Raw genomic sequence first — 18,000 nt, forward strand, 5'->3', positions numbered from 1 at the left:
AATTGTATGTAAGAAATGTAAAACAATCACCGAACATGTACACACTTTAATAATTAATGTAAAAGATAAAATTAAATAACAGTAGTTAAATCTGTTCACAAGTTTTGTGCAGAGGAGAACACACAATATAATATCATGTGAACCAACACAAGTTTTCAATTTAGTTTGGTCATCCATACATTCTTTGTGTGATCAGATGTTGTCCTGGAAACAATCATAACATTTGATGAAGTGAATTATTACTACATACCTGTAACTTGGTACTAGTGTTTCCATGGTGATCAACTGTTGTCCTAGTAACATCCTCTTGATCTAATGACAACCATCACAACACCACACTACTGTACTACTACCCACTTCTTGTAGAATGATCATCTTCACTTTTATTATTCCTCTCCTGTTACCATAGTAACAAATAATAGATGACACAATATTATTTCCTACCACTTGTCTCATCCTCTCTTCCAGAATGGTCAACAATTGCTTGACTTGATCATCACTCCTATGATCAATATCAACCAACACAAACTGGCATGTTGTATTGTCCACAGCTGCTTGTAGGACTACACGACTACCTTTAGTGATTAATGGTACACAAAGGTATGAGACATATCATACAAATATATAAACACTGTTTTACATAACATGAAACACTTCACTATCATCTAAACCACATACAAATCTTACAACTACACTACCTTCCACTGATAAGCCACAGCCTAATATCCCTAGTGTAGTGAGAGTATGATTCCATCGAAGACCTTGTGATATTACAACTGCTCCTTCATCTTGTATCTTATTAATTCTAATGTCCAGTATTGTGATTGTCTTATTTTCCATCAATAATGTCTTGATACAAATGGCACCTGTAGTGATCATAATTATTACAATAATAATACAAGTCAGTACCTCTGGTATATCATGAAACATCAGTTAATAAAATTGGTAGGCAAGTCAAGTTACACAACTATTTTTTTACAGATACAAAATTAATGTCAAATATTTTACTACACAACTAGTACACAATACAAGATGTGTAGTATTACAGAACAAGTGGTACTCACATCACAAAACCACACCCTCTCAAAACAAGCAAATTAATTGAATGACTAGTACACAAACTGATTAGAGAGAAATTGAACATTGTAAATACTTGTATGGCTTTGACACTTTATTCAGTAAGTGTACAAAAACTATTACAATCTATACACAAAACATTTTGTAATCAACAAAACCACACAGCTAATTACATCTAGTATTTACCTTCCACTGATATCCCACACCTCTCCATCTTGAGCATAGTGAGATTAGTATTGTTATGAAGTACTTCACATACAGCAGACACTCCCTTATTGCCAATCTGATTATCACCAATGTTTAATATTTCTAATTTCTTATTTTCCATCAATAGTGTCTTGATACAAATGACACCTGTAGTGATCATAACAGTAGACAATTATTTCAATAATACAATATTATCACAAGTTGATGACAAAGCCATATGGTGAGTCATTAGTGACCTTTTGAACAACAAATAATTAACAAATCAATCATCTGGTTATGTACTAATACAACTATCACACTATAACAACATGTAGCTAGTACCTTTAACTGATAAGCCACACTCCCATATATGGAGCTCAGTCAAACTGTTACTATTAGGTAGTTCCTTACAAAGCAATTCCACTCCAAAGTCTCCTATTCCATTCCCACTAACAGTTAATACTCTTAGTGAGGGACTACCTGTGATCATAACAGTATTATAAACAACATCCATTAACATGGGGCTTACTTCTCATGATCTTTACTAAGTGTATCACCCCATCACTAGTGAGATCATTCCATCCAATCTTCAATTCTTGTAGGTGAATAGCTTTCTTCTCACAACATTGTGCCAGTCTTGATACTCCTTTATCTCCAATGTGACACAACTCCATGTTTAATACTACAATGGGATAATGACTAATTGTGTATGATACACATCTTATGTCATGAGGGTATAGAGTAGTATTGTACAAAATCAGTTTCAATGGTGGTATTCCTTCAAATGGAAGATGTTCATTTTCACAGATACATCTGACTGCTACTACCACATGATCATTGTTAGCACCATCTTCTCTACCTGATGACAGTTGGGATAGAATGAACGTGGACAGTTGGGATAGAATGAACGTGAGATCCTCTTGTGAATTCAGTCCAGTCAAGCCACACAGCAAGGTTGCAATGTTAGGAAGAATATTAAAATTTTCTTGCAATATGTGGTGTTGTTTTTCCTGTGACAAAGCTACACAAATATACAGTGCACATAAAAATTCTTGCACTGTTAAATGCACAAAATTATATGTGACAGAATCTCGAGTTAACTGGTAAATGGTTGCAACCTGTAGCAAACCCTGTCCATCAAACTCTTTGGTTAACTCAATACCTGATCCTACAAGATCTTCTTCAGTAAATATTATTTTGGGCTCCTTCACTACCTGTACCTTTCTGCGGAAACCTTTCTCCCTAACACTACACCAGTCAAAGAAAGAATGATAAGCTAATTTACATAACAGTAACAACATCTTAGTCATTTCCTTGGGTAAGTCTGGTAGAATATTATGTAAGTTTTCTTCAACAGTAGTTGCTATAGCTGGAGAGATCACTTTCTTCTCAATGCTCTTCTTCTTCTCCCTACATAGGATCATCACTATGAACAATTTGTATAGTTCAGTTAAAGTTGATGGAAGACTCTTCTGTCTGTATTGGAAAATTTGTGTAACCATCACAAGAGACATTGGGACATAACACAGATCATAAATGTTAGAATAGTTATCCAACTGTTGTAGGAATGTCTCAACTGATTGAACATCATCAGAAAACATTTTTGTGACAAATTCTTTGATCTGATCTTCACCAAACCCTACCACTTCGATAGTTCTGTTAGTAACTAGTTCTTGACATGCATGTGGTCTTGAAGTGATCAATATTGTAGCTTTTACCAGTACAGTAAACCCTATCAGCCGTGTTAAAAATGGATCATTCCTGACATGACCAACTGAGATTTCATCTAATCCATCAAGAATGATCAAGCAATTTGAACCTTTTGATTTTTTCAATAACTGGTAGGCTTCTTCTCCGATGTGTTCTATGATCACTTCTTCCAGTGGTCTCTGTTGGACTGTCCTCAACAATATCAGGATTACAACTTTGAAATTGTCAGTTAAAAATCCATCTCTGGCCCACCTCACACAGATCTCATTGACAAGGGTGGTCTTGCCTATACCTACACAACACATACTACATCACTACTACATCACTGTTAATACTCACCTGGGCCTCCCATTATTAGTATCAGTCGAGGACATGGTTTGTTCTGATAATAGAAGATATCCCTCAGATCATCAAGTGGCTGTTTCCTTTTTAAAATTTTATCTACACCACCCCGCAGAGTCAGTTGTGTGACCTTGTTTGTATGATCATCCATTAGGGTCACCTCTTCCTTTTCCACAAGAGCCAATCTCAAATACTTGGTCACTTGATGTTTAGGCCAGTCAGTTTTAGCAGTGGGTAGTTGTCCAAGGTACCTAGTCTGTAACCCATCGATGGCATCATCCATGATAGTAGACTGCTTGGTCTTTTTGGCAGAAGGTACACCTACAAATAAAATTGTCCTTATGTCTAGTGATCAATATTTGCACATGCACAGTGGATTACACTGTGTGCACATAGATAACACCCCATGAATATGATGAAGGCTATATATAAGTACGTATAGGCACAAAAAGTGTTACTAAAGTCAGCATCATTCCAGCTACAGACCTGCAGTGGTGACCTATCAGCAAGTTTCAGTCAAAATTGCAACCAAATTCAATCTCATACAGGAAGTTAACTGATTTTTCACACTTTCTGGGGACCATTCCCCTACAGATCCCCCTACAAAGCTTATGATTTAGAGTATGTTTCACACACTGTGTGGTCACTAGTGTGTACTTCCCCTCTCCCTCCCTTTAGAGAAATCCTATAAATCTATCTCTGAACAAAACTAAAATTTTCTCAAACCTTACTTTTATATTCGTATAATTATCTTAACAAAGTATATAGCCAGTAGTAAGCTAAAAGAAGCCACCTATAGCTACACTTCTGTGGATGCTGCTGTATTCCATGCTATAGTGTTTTGTTTTAAAAGTGTATTTTCTATACTGTGTTTAGGAAATGTGTTGACACATGACATTTCCTAGACAGGAAATTTGCATTTTGACATCACCTATCCTGAGTGCAGGAAATGTCAAGAAATTTATAAAAAATTGATCTTTCCTATGTTCCAAAAATGTCAGTAAATTTCATCTATCCTGCATTAGGAAATGTCAAGAAATACCATCAATACTGCTATTAGGAAATGTCATGGAAATTGTACCCTATACTACTTCAGGAAATGTCAAGGAAATGTGCAGATTTCATGAACATCGGAAATGTACAGAAACATGGAATTTCTTTACATTTACTGCAGATTTCCGAATACCTGAAATGCAGCTTCTTCCTGTGTTCTCTCTCTGAATGTCCCTACTGTGCGTTTTGATTCTAGAACCTCCATAGAATCTTCCTTCTTATTGTTTTACAGTATCCAGATATTATGTATTACTCCAATCCAGCTTGTTTCAGTACTTTTAATTGAAGCAATGCTACATTTGATCCAGATTAATTAAAAGTGAGGCGTGTGCCAAGAGCTATACCGACTAGTGTGTTAAGTACATGTGAGCACTAAGGCGTGGCACTTATTACATCATCAAAATAACTCATCCGCCATTTTTTAGGGAAAAAATGCACGCATTCTTTGCATATGAATTTTTTAAGGAAGTGCACGTGGTTGCTGAATCGAAAGGTTTGTATTTTCGCGTCGAGTAGTTTCCCTGAGCATTCGACTTTAGGGGACGCGAAAAGTAGCATTAGCGCTAGGGTTAGGTTCAGTCTTGGTTTCTTCTTCACCTTTAGTTTACTTTCATCTTAGTATTATTAGTATTAGTATTACAGGTAAAGAAGGCTCAAGGAGCCTGTAAAGCCTGATCTGTACAAAAAGAATTTAACAAATTTGCAACTACATAGCAAAAACTTATATACAATAAATTAATAATCATACAATAAACTGTAGACCAGCCACTGTCGAGAAAATTTTTAAAATCATTAAGTGTGGGAGCATTAACTATGTGATTGGGTAAACTGTTCCAGTCATTGATGGTTCGTACAGTGAAAAAAGTAGATCTCATTCTTGATGTTGCTTGAGGTTTAAATAACTTGTAATTGTGACCCCTAGTTGTTGATGAAGTTGCAGTAGTACACAAATTTGATGTATCTAGACTGAAATGGCTGTGTAATAGCTGATAGAACATTATCATATCTCTGCGCAGTCTGCAGTATTTAAGTGATGGCAAGTTTAGAGCAGTGAGGCGATCATTATATGTGCAGCTTTGAAGATCCTGGACCAATTTTGTGGCTCTTCTCTGTATCTTCTCTATTTGTTCTTGATCTAGAATGTATTGTGGTCCCCAGATGATGTTACCATACTCTAACACTGGGCAGATATATGATTTATACAAGTTGATGAATGTAGCATGGTCGAAATTCTGAAAAGTCTTGTGAATAACTGCTAGTAGTCTGTTAGCTTTCTTGGCAACTGTGGTGGTATGATCGTGAAACTTTAACTGATTGTCAATCATTATTCCCAAGTCCCTTACAACATCACAAGATGTAATAGTAGTGCCATCAATTACATATTCACCAAATCCGTGAGGTTTACCTTAGTGTAACCAATTACACTTACTAATGTTGAACTTCAGTTGCCATTTCTTAGACAATGCAAAAAGCAAATTTATATCTTGTTGAAGTTGGCAAAAGTCGTCCACAGTCCTGATAGTTCTGAACATCTTCACGTCATCTGCAAACTGAAAGATGTGACTATTAACTATTAAGGGCATGTCGCTGACATATATATTAAACAAAATAGGGCCCAAAACAGAGCCTTGAGGCACTCCACTACTGACACTTGACCAATCTGATGCATGACTGTTCAGTACAACTTTCTGCTTCCTTCCCACAAGAAAATTCTTCACCCACGCTAGCAGCTTGCCAGATATGCCACACCCTTGCAACTTCGAAATTAAACGGTTGTGTGGGACGGAATCAAATGCCTTAGCAAAATCAAAATGCAAGATGTCAACAGAATGGTCATCGTCAAGCGCTTCGGTCCAATCGTCCATGGCCAATAACAGTTGAGTTGAACAGGATCTTCCAGGAGTAAAGCCATGCTGATGAGGAAGTATCACATTATTAGTCATCAAATGTTCTTGGATGTTGTCTTTAATGATGGATTCCAAGATTCTACAAATAGGCAAGGTCAAACTAATAGGACGGTAATTGCTAGCATTAGAGCGATCTCCCTTCTTATGTACTGGAGTTATTAGAGCTTCCTTCCAGTGCTTGGGTAGTACTGAACACTCCAAGGATTTGTTATACAGGAAAGATAAAGGACTACTTAGCTCTTGTGCACATTCTTTTAAGCAAAATAGTGGCCAGCCCTCTGGGCCAGGAGCTTTATTGGGGTTCAGCTGGGTCAGTTTGTCAAACACTATTGCTGGAGTAATTGTGATGTCTGTAAGTGAAGAAAGGCAACCATCTAATTGGTACTGGGGGATTGATGTACAGTCCTCTTTAGTAAATACACTAGTGAAAAATTTATTGAAAAGCTCACACTTTTCTTGATCTGAGTCAGCAGCAGAATTATCATCACGTCGCCGGTAATGAATTAATTGATGGGCGTGTCTTGATACGTGAATTCACATATTTCCAAAACTGCTTAATATTACTGGTTCTGTTGGATGCTATCTTACTATATATAGTGAGACTACTACGTGAGTAACATTTGAGGTAGTGTGTAGCTAGCAGCGGTAGCACAGTGGTAAGCCCACTGCCTACAGTTAATTCCAGTAGTCCACAGGTTGAGTTTTGTAGGGTTTTTTTTCCCCTTTCAGTTACCCTTTTTTGTCTAAGTTTTACTGTCGGTTCAATAGCAAGTCCGGCTTATTGAACCGACTTTCGGTTCAGTAACCACTGCCTTTTTTAATGCTAATAGCTACGAAGGAATCGTACTAAAACATAAGCAATCTAGATATGGGCACCTTCAAAGGCCTGCGGCCTAGCCTGGCAAGTTAGCTTGCCTTGGCATCTACAAGCCCATTAAATAATAATAATAATAAGTAAGGTACTGCGTAAAATTATATTTACTGCATGGCGAGTTATTCCGCCTATGGAAGGTTTTGCAATAGAACGATCGATACTTTTGCCCTCACTTTTCTTGCAAACTATCGTGAAACTTGAAGACGTAGCAACTTTTATCCGGTTTTTGCCAGACCACGCCTTAGTACACACAAGGTCTATACTTAACGATGTTAGTTAGTGGGCGACATATAATTCCATACTTAGGCGGCCTCCCTGGTTTGACCACTGAGTGTGGCGCTTGGCCGGTATCCGGGTGGCCTGCAGGTCGAAGTCACGCTGGGGTTGGTTTTTTTTCAGCATTTGTCCCGCTTTACTTTAGGATACTAAACTCAACGATTTTCGCTTAGGTTCCCTGGGATAGTGGTGAAGCACCTCGTACAGGCTCTGCCTTCTGTGCAAACCTTCCAGTGCCCAACTGGTAGACTTGATAATAATAATAATAATAAGTTTGCAGAAAGCAAGATACGTTTCCTGCAAGTGGGTGTGGCTTTGTACATACATAACACACCATAAGTTAAAAGGTATGGCAAATTCATGATATAAAGTGGGCGTGGTTCACGAAAAAGCTGGCCTTGACAGTATCTCGTACAACAGTCGATTAATTATATAAAGGGCGTGGCTCCACATAAGCCAGCAGAAAGCTATGAGAATGGTTTCGTGCATACCCGTAGACTTTAGCATCACCGGAAATGGGCGTGGCTGTACGTATAGATGCAGATAGTCGTCTGATAAGTGGGCGTGGCTCACAAAAGAAGCTTGGTTGCATCAGCACTTAACTATGACGCGTTTATATGCTTCCGTACCTTCCAACAAATTAATTTGCTTCGAACGTAATCCAATCCGGGTCAGTACTTCACAGCTGTGCTGGACCTCTGTGTGAGCCACTACATCATCTGTTTTCCATGTCACTACATCATGCCACCTTACCTTCTAGCTGGAAAATTCACAAAGTAATACCTATCTTCAAAGCTGGCGACCATTGTTCTGTGAGAAATTATCGTCCCATCTCGCTCCTATCCAACACATCTAAAGTTCTTGAAAGACTAATCTACAACAAAATAATCACTCACATTAGTAAATATATTAGTTGTTCTCAGTTTGGTTTCACTAAAAACTGTTCAACCTTACAACAAATGCTAATTTTCCTAGACTACATAATTAACAGCCCCTCACAAACTGATGTGGTGTACTTCGATATCAGTAAAGCCTTCGATACCGTATCTCATGCCATCTTGCTCAACAAGCTTTGGTCTGCTGGAATAACTGGTACACTCTGGGCTTGGTTCAGGGAATATCTGACTGATCGATATCAACGTGTTTGCATTAACAACTGTTACTCCGATTTATTGCCAGTTCTCTCAGGTGTGGCCCAGGGCAGCATACTTGGCCCCGTGCTATTTCTAATTTATATAAATGACATGACATCATATATACACCAAAGCCAACTCCTAAAATTTGCCGATGATACCAAGTGTTTCATGCACATCTGTGCTATATCTGACTACATCGCTCTGCAAGAAGATATCATCGCTTTATTTACTTGGTCCAGAGAGACAGATCTGAATTTTAATCTAAAAAAATTCGTACATTTATCATTTAAATGCAAGTTTGAAACCACTTACACCATTTCGGATATTACTATACCACATAATGACTCACGCAAGGACTTAGGGCTCATATTATCTGAGAATCTAAGTTGGGACAAACACTACAAATCAATCTCTGCTCGTGCATACAAGGTATTGGGACTAATACGTCGTACTATTGCTTCTACCCATTCTACTTCTACATTGGTCACATTATATATTTCAATGGTTCGATCTCAGCTGCTCTATTGCACCCAACTATGGCGTCCACACCTGATGAAAGACATTTTAACTCTCGAGCAAATCCAGCGCCGTGCCACTAAGTATCTATTAAATGATTACACCAGTAGTTACAAAACCCGTCTAGTAAAACTAAGGATCCTTCCTCTGATGTACCTGTTCGAGTTACAAGATATATTATTTGCAATCAAATCAATCAAGGTACAATCTAAACAGTTCAATATTCATGATCATATCAACTTCAGCTCAGCTAATACTAGATCCGGCACCAGCAACAAATTGATCATCCCTCATCATTTAAATAACGTATCTAGACATTCTTATTTCCATAGATTACCAACTTTCTGGAATGCTATGCCTATCTTTAACTTGGATCTAACGTTTCCTCTGCTAAAATCAAAACTAAAAACTTTTCTCTGGGATCATTTTATAACTAACTTTGAAGATAACAACAATTGCTCATTGCATTATCTCTGTCCTTGCTCAAGATGCCACCAGTCACGTCCACCCACCTCAAACCTGAACTACTTGTAGAATCTGTATGTATGTGTGTATATAAGTAAGTAAGTAAGTAGGTAAATAAGTAATGTAATGTAATGTACTTTCGCGGCTGTTGGTACATGTTACCAACAGACCTTTGGTGTGTTTACACCATAAAGCAATAAATAAATAAATAATAAATAAATAGATCCGGATAATTTTTAAAGCGGGTCTGACCAGGATGACCCGGACAAGATGTGCCGCTGTTGACCCGACCCGGTTTCAACGCTGCTCCCTACTCTAGTTTACAATTCCTAATTGTCGAGAAAATAAAGCATTTCCCTTGTCATACACACCAGCGTTGAAACCTCGTCGGGTAAACCGGGTTACATTTTCTCCGGGTCATCCGGTTTTACAGGCCTGACCCCGATTGGATCACGTGAGAAACGAAGTTGTTTATCGGGTCGTTTTTTAGTGAGCCACGTCCACCTATCGCGTTACAAACATACGCTCAGCCACGCCCATTAATTAGTAAGTGCAGTCTGTAGCACAAAACTGTGTCTGTTGCTTTCTGCAAGCTTACGAGGAGCCACACCCACCAATCGATTATTGTACGAATTGTACACAGTCTAGTCTTGCAGCAGGATAAGTACTTTTTGTGAGCCACACCCACTTTAATATAGCGGGAAATTGTAATACTAGATATGCACGAAGCCACACCCAATTGCTGTCTGTCAACTTAGCCTCGCTCGCTCGAGACTACCCGAAACATAGCTCTTATAGCACGCCTCGGCTTTAATTAATCCGGGTCAGTGGGTCATCCGGGTCAGCAGTAGTGACCCGGTTTCAACCCTCGTACGCACGCAGTACACCAGCGGCGGAGCAAGTAGTTGATATGAGGGGGGGCTGGGCTGACCCAGACTTATTTCTATAGTTTGGTAAGGTGAGACCAAGAAAAAAAAAAAAAGGTCGCAACCAACTGACAAGAGTTTTCCACCTCACCAGCTACCATTTCTAGCTGATAAACTACATAAAAACCCTTACATAGCTCGCTACACACTGAATACTTTATTAGAGTGACTGCTCTATTAGAGTATCTCGATCTTTATCACGGTTTTCAGCCCCACTCCAAGAAAGATAATTTCGGTGTGATATCATTCTGAGGGGGGGCTTCAGCCCCCTAGCCCCCCCCCCCCTTTCCGCCGCCTATGAGTACACACACACACACACACACACACAAAGGGAAATTTAAATATCCTGCACATATAGGGCAGCGTATAAGACTTTCTTTTTCATTCATCGATAAAAAGTACTGGATTGGAGTATACAGTGTGTATGCAGGTGTATTATATTTTCCCAATAAGACTATATACAATTGTACTGCATTTCCCTTTTGTTCCAATACAACACACTTGAAACAATAAACAAGTTAACCAAGTTGAAGAAGTCATGTTATATTCATTTCACCAGCCCACAATTATTGTGACGCCATTTAAATCAAGAATTAACAGCGTGTAGGTAACTACAATCTTATTATGTACTGTATACTAACCAATAGTACTTCCCTCCATTAGTGCGGTCTTTATCTCTTTAGCTAACTCCTTCAAACTGTCACTCCAATTCTCCATTACTTGTAAAAGTGTATCAAAACTTTTGGAGACACCAATGGTCATATCTCGGTTAATCTTGTCATCAAGAAAGTGTTCTGCCTTCTCTGCTGCCGTGCTCTTTGACTTTACTTGCTGTTTTAAATCACCAGGGAGGAGACCATTTGAGAACAACTCTCCTGTAAACTTTACATCATCCATTGGAAGGGCGCCCAATAGTTTACTGTAGTACTTTGTAAACACATCACTATATGACATTTTGGTGTAGCCAAACCCTGCTGTATTAGAGTGATCATTATGTACTTATTAATGTCATATCCCACCCCCATTAGGGCTACAACAGATTTAACAAATTCTATGTCAAATACTCCCACATGTAGGGGTAAAGACAAAAGGGTGTCACTCTGTACATAGTCAATGATCTACAACCATGGTCAAATGAAAGTCAATAAGCAAGCATAAGGCTGTACACGATAGACAAAGGTTGAGCTGTTTTCCCAGCATGGTCAAAGCAGTGCTATATAGTGTACACAATATAATATTATATTAAAACATATGTATGAGGTTTTATAATATCGAGCATTCCAGGTGATCAAAATTTAAAGCTTCCAAAACACCGAAACATATTAATAATTATGCATTAAATAAAATATATCCTTTTCACAACCTTGGCTACAAGTTGATAAAAAAATCTCATCATTTTGTTTCAATACATGTATTTTTATATTATACTCCACACAAAAACACAAACTTACAACCCTTGATCGGCTACTCACATAATCTCTAAAGTATACCATACAACAAAAGAAAGCCTCTATCTAATGTCAACCATATTGGTGTGATAATCTTACCATAGTGACAAGACAGTTCTTTACTGCTGATGTCAGAATGTATTCTCCATACGTTAAACTATTAATTACCTCAGTGGGAGAATCCTGAAAGTATCAAGTTGCTATATCTATTCACTAAACTTGGTATCACTGTACGTGGAGAAGGACACTACGACTGTATTGAGTGTTAGTTTTCAAAGGTATGTAGTAAAACATGCCAAAAACACGTTTTATGGTATAAATTTTGCAAGGTTCCAGAATCCTTCCTAGCTTTTCCTTCATTGCTACACAAATAACTTACATCTAAGGAGCCAAATCTCATGTCATCTAACCAATGTAAATTACACAGAAGTTATAGTGCCTTGCTGCATGTGTCTATATGAAACAATCAGGAAAAGTTTGATAAGATGTACAATTTCCTGGGTAAGGTTGAATGTATACAGAGACTTGATGAAAAATTCTATGGATTTACCTATCCAGGAATTCTGTATAAAACAGCAAGCTTGTTTTGTGGACAAATATGTATGTAGTAGTATGTTTCCTTATATTATTATCTTCCTTTTAAGTAGGTAAAGCCACTGAGCAAAAATGTACACATTCATCACATGCATACAAAGTGCCTGATGGAACTTCCTTTTTCAGAATTTTTAAACTTTATTCAGCTTGATACATATATACAGTGAAAGCTGTGTATTAAGGAAGGAAGTATTAAGGATTTCTTAAAACAAACTGAAGTGTCCTGATTAACAAGGTGTTCTTGTATTATTTCCAGGTCAGTTTATGTACTAAGGGATACTTTGGGACAATTACCAAGTGCCCAGATCACACAGGTGTCCTTGTTTTTCGGTATCCTGATTGACTGGTTCCACTGTACATACAGACATACGCATACTGCACATGGTACTGTTTGTGTGGCAAGACATTTTGAAATCTTGAAACATGCATGATCAAATCCATTATTGTATGGTAGGTGGGGCCCGGGGGTACGGTTTGTGATGTTTCTTTTATTGGGGTGTCACTCTGATAGGCATTGTACTGCAACTACAATCAAGATATCACTTTTCCATTTTGACCATTGACTTTATATCGAAATTTAGTCTTGATCATTGACCTAGTTTCATTTATTTTCACTATTCAACCCATTCAAATGGAGCTGGGGTATACAAAGGCAAATTCGTTACCCTTATAGTATGATACAGTCATCCACTGCATGGGTGAGGGAGTGTCACTCCAATATCACATACCGGAAACTTAGTCTCGCGTGACCAGACCACTTTTTTCCGTGTATTGGGTGGGAGGAAAAAGAGTCTGGTGCAACTCCAATAGCTGTTTACTTCTGAGCCGTCAGTCTGGGGACACTAATTGAATAACATTGGCCGCAAAGGAGGTGCCATGATGTCAGTAAAACAATGAAATATTCATACACTCCTACTCCGTTTGTGAGTCTTGTTACATGATGAGGATGAACTTTCAAGATGCTATAAAAGAGACATCGGAGCAAATTAAGATTCATTTAAAGGATAAACAGATTGAAGCCATCTCGAGTTTACTTACTGACGTCATCGGCGCCTCCTTTGCAGCTAATGTTATCCAGTTAGCATCCCCAGGGTCTGGGGATGGCTCAGAAGTAGAATAGGTGATGGTATTATGGGTCAGGGGGTATTGTGGGTCACATAGCTTAAAATAAATAGGTTGAATTGTGCAGATTTAAGATGAAAGGGATGCTACAACTATAGATCAACATAACAAGTGATCATAAGCTAACCACAAATCCAATTAAGAGGTTACACAGGACTTTAAAACTAACATAGAAATACCATTCCAGATTAGCTACCTGTACCCCTTACAGCGTTGAAACCGGGTCGGGTCATCCGGGTCACATTTTCTCCGGGTCATCCGGGTCTGACCCGGATTGGATCACGTGAGAAACGAAATTGTTCGTTTGACGACGTGGAACTTATAAACGCTATCGCGTAGCTCTTTCGTGAGCCACGCCCACTTATCGCATTACCAACATATGCTCAGCCACGCCCATTTGTTAGTAAGTGCAGTATGTAGCACGAAACTGAGGGTATCTATGGTGAGGGGTAGCTATTGTCAGTAGGTGAAGACCTTTTTTTTTTTTTGGTCTTCAACCTAGTCTTCAACCTACAGCTAGGCTGAAGTTGCAATATTTACTCAACACGAATTGAACGCTCAAAATGTAGACTCGTTCGTTCGCTCGAGACTAGCCGAAACACGTCTCGGCTTTAATTAATCCGGGTCAATCCGGGTCTGACCCAGATTGCTATCCGGGTCAGCAGTAGTGACCCGGTTTCAACGTTGACCCCTTACCATGTAGTAAGCAGGAAAAATACATGAAGTGTATGTCTCCCATATGACTCAGTTAATGTTCATTCAACCAATTTGTTTAAGACACACCTAGATAGATTTTATTATGATTACCAGTATGATATTGTATCAGGGGCGATTCTAGAGATTTTGCTGAGTGGTTTCCAAAAAAAATTATGGACCATAGTGTATGATTTGCACACTGATAATCAGGTGATTTAAGGGTGGCACACTGGAGTCACCGCACAGTGCACGAAGTGCACTCAGCGAAATGCGAAGCATGAGCCCTCTAGGGGGGTCTGGGGGCATGCCCCCCCAGGAAATTTTTAAAAATTATGATAGTTGAGATTGAATCTGAATGCATTTTCAGGCATCTCACTATGCTCACAAAGTGTAAAAAATTCTATTCAATTTGAATAAAACAACTTACTTTCTTATAAGAGATACATGTACAACAGAGGTAGTAAAGTACAGTAGCTACACAACAATATAAAAGTAAAAATTATTAATCTTCTCCATTTTCATGCACCCGAAATGTTTTGTAGCAAAGATAGTTATCACTTTGTCAATGTCAATGTCTATTATGGCGATGGATGTTCATCAGCGCTAAGCCAATGAAGCCAAGCATAAACAAAGGATTGCTTTTCCCCATATTTGTGTGTGATGGAAAGCAAGTACCTTTAGTTGGCTTAAAATGATTGGTAATTGTATTCAGCCGCTTGTGACCACTTAACCTTTTACCAACATATGAACTAAAATCATTTGGTCTAGTAGAGTTTATAAGGTGGTGCAGTAGAATAGTACTTGAACAATCTTAAGAATTAATACAGTCCTTGTTTGCACCCATGTCTTCAATTGTCGCTTCATTAGATACTTCAATTATGTCTTCATCAGAACTGTCATCTGAATCTAGATCACACAAACAATCTCTTCTTCGTATTCTCCTGACTGCCCTCACAAACATCAGAACCTACAGACATGCACAAGATTAACTGCTAGCACTATATCCTATAGCGTAATAATGTAAACACCTCATTCTTGGTTGTTTGCAATACTAAGCACGACTACGTAGTTGGTACTTGCTAACGCTGAGGTTGAGCATTTGAACACACTACTCCAATTAGCTAGCAGCATTTGATAACTCACAATTCTTTATAATGAACTGCATCTAGCTATATTTAATGAAGTCACTAGCCTTGCTATTAAAAAAACATTCTTTCACAAAGCCAAACTGTATAATTGTAATTGCTATTTCACTAGGCATAGGGACTCACGCATGGATATCCATGCAAAGGGTAGCTACTGCAGTGGCAGAGGAAGTAGTTGATATGAGGGGGGCTGACCAGGAGCGGATAAATGAAAAAAAAAAGGTCACAGCCAGCTGACAATAGCTGCCCACCTCACCAGGCCAGCTACACATTTATAGCTGATAAACTATATAAAATCCTTACATGGCTCACTAAGCACTGCTCTAATACTGTGACTACTTTATAGAGTGACTGCTCTATTAGAGTATCTCGATCTTTACAAAGGTTTTCAGCCCCACTCCAAGAAGGATAATTACGGCGTGACCCCCTCAACAGACCGAGGGGTATTCAGTCCCCTAGCCCCCCCCCCCCCCCCTTTCCACCGCCTATGAGCTACTGTCTAGCTCTCCTAGACAAGTAATACACAGAGATCACTTACCTATCCTCAGTCAGGCTTTTTGAGCTTCTGTATTCGCCAAACTGCTTCTCATCTTCTTCTAACAGTTCTGCCACGTGGCACATGGAGTAAAATCAAATGTCGCGTGGTGTGCTTTAATTACAATAATCATAAAAATTCTGAGTGGTTTCCGGAAACCCCGGAAACCCCCCTAAAACCGCGCCTGTATTGTATAGTTATTTTTGTAGTAGTTTGATTGTATAGATCAGGTTTTTACAGGCTTTGCCTCCTTACCTGTACCCCCAATAATAATAATAATAATAATAATAATAAGTTAACTAAGGTGTTTTGACAATCTTTAGAGTTGCTGCAAATGTTTTCATAACATTTACCATAATTCGACATGAAATGATGACCTTATGAACACAGTGACTCATAATACCCCCATATGACTCGTAATACCAACACTTACAAGGCTTCAGTGAAAAGATCAAACACCCAGTACATGTTTTGAAATTTTAGAATAATGTATTGTCACCTTTCCTAACAAGTAGTGTGAAATATTGGGGTAACTGTATTGGGTGATAGCAGTGTAATTACCACAGCCACACACTAAACAGTTATTGGAGTTGCCTACCCAATATACGGAAAAAAGCGGTCTGGCTACGCGAGACTTCTGGAAACTGCTAGTCTCGCGGCGCCCGACCCTAAAAAGAGGGGTCTGGTGAAACTCTGCACAAAAAGTCTGAGCTTTGGAATGTTTATTGGATGACGTTTACGTGTTACGTAAGTACGGTGTTTACGTCACAACATTCATTCAACCAAAGATCGTATAAAGGATCTATGATTCAACCAGATCCGCTTACAGTATCACCAAATTAATGGCGCTACTTTATTTATTCATAGATCCATGATTCTGCATTAAAACGAACCCAACAGAATTGTATGGCCGTTTTCTCAACGATTTTAAGCGGCAAAGTCACCGGATGTAATTAATCGCAAGCCGCGAACCTTTTGAAATGTACGCATTACAACATCAATTTGAAATAGAGCGATCTGATTGGAGCTTCCAACATTCCGGCAACGCCAAACTTTTTATCTTTTAGGGTCGGGCGCCGCGAGACTACAATCAAGCCTATATACTTTTTACTACTTACTTTCATATCTGTCTTTACCATTGATCTGGTTTTGTTAGTTTCAGCGCTACAATCGTGCACTAATACGTAGCTTTGATCGTGCTGGGAAAACTCTTGTTCATTGGAGTGACATACCTAGGGGGTGGGGCTTGACATTCATACTAGTTTCGCGTGGCCAAACCCGCCAAGCGAAACTAAGGTGCAGACGTTTATCACTAACCTGAAGTGACTAATGGCTGCGATAACACCTGAACGATAGCCTGTGACGGCCGTTACTTCACTTTTTGTTCTCCTTACCGTACAGCACCGCTACGCACTCCGGGGCTTGGCTCCAACTTTTGATTTTTCCTTCTAATAGTTAACTTGATACTTAGCCGACGTTATCGCCTTACACCAGACTCGTGTAGCTCTGCTCGTACCCTGTTTCAGCTTCTGAACATGGAATTATTTCAATAATTACACAAGTTCTAATAGTTCTTGCGCATCGACAAATTTAAAGCGGAAGTCACGTGTGGTAATTATAGTTTGAAGTTAAAAAATAAATTGATTTGATTGGTCGAAATCCTATGCACGTGATTTCGCTTGTTTTTGTTGTCGCGCAAGGTCTCTTAGAACCGCTGTAAGAGACGCTAACTTCACAGTACTCATCACATAAAGCGCACGTGATATGTCAAAATACACATCCTGTGAATGCTATCCCACTACCTGTGAGAACTGAGAAGGCTTAAAGCCTGTGAATACAGAAACATGTAACTGAAACGTGTAGAACACACAAAAAAAATCCCAGACCTGATCCCCCACAACATGCAATCTAGGCATGCACCTGAGGAGCCACAACTGGGACCTGAGATCTTCTTTGCATTCAACCTGTACTTAAACATCAACATCATGCCAG

The 18,000-nt window shown here is 38.9% G+C and overlaps 1 protein-coding gene across 2 annotated transcripts; it reads right to left on the reverse strand.

Annotated features, from left to right (window-relative positions):
* On the reverse strand, positions 1–17,623 carry LOC136258932 (protein NLRC3-like). Of its 2 annotated transcripts, none has more exons than XM_066052316.1 (11): positions 17,326–17,623; positions 11,110–11,439; positions 3,313–3,636; positions 1,793–3,265; positions 1,606–1,743; positions 1,264–1,431; positions 699–866; positions 445–575; positions 358–397; positions 251–312; positions 1–204 (listed from the first exon to the last, which is right to left on the reverse strand). In XM_066052316.1, exons 2-11 carry the CDS (start codon positions 11,420–11,422, stop codon positions 193–195), a joined length of 2,829 nt encoding a protein of 942 aa, XP_065908388.1. In that variant the 5' UTR covers positions 11,423–11,439; positions 17,326–17,623; the 3' UTR covers positions 1–192. The 2 variants fall into 2 exon arrangements, with proteins under 2 accessions (XP_065908388.1, XP_065908387.1); XM_066052315.1 differs by having other exon boundaries at positions 11,110–11,442.
* Between the last annotated feature and the right edge of the window lie 377 nt (positions 17,624–18,000).

The sequence above is a fragment of the Dysidea avara genome, chromosome 6 (genome assembly GCF_963678975.1).
Source record: "Dysidea avara chromosome 6, odDysAvar1.4, whole genome shotgun sequence".
In the NCBI taxonomy this organism is placed as follows: Eukaryota; Metazoa; Porifera; class Demospongiae; order Dictyoceratida; family Dysideidae; genus Dysidea; species Dysidea avara.

Excerpts from the sequence above, each read along its gene's own strand:
- LOC136258932 (XM_066052316.1), bottom strand. The coding sequence starts at position 11,422 with ATGTCATATAGTGATGTGTTTACAAAGTACTACAGTAAACTATTGGGC. Across the intron at positions 3,266-3,312 it reads ACTAATAATGGGAGGCCCAG|GTATAGGCAAGACCACCCTT; the intron begins GTGAGTATTAAC and ends TGTGTTGTGTAG. Across the intron at positions 576-698 it reads CTGTGGCTTATCAGTGGAAG|GTAGTCGTGTAGTCCTACAA; the intron begins GTAGTGTAGTTG and ends TAATCACTAAAG.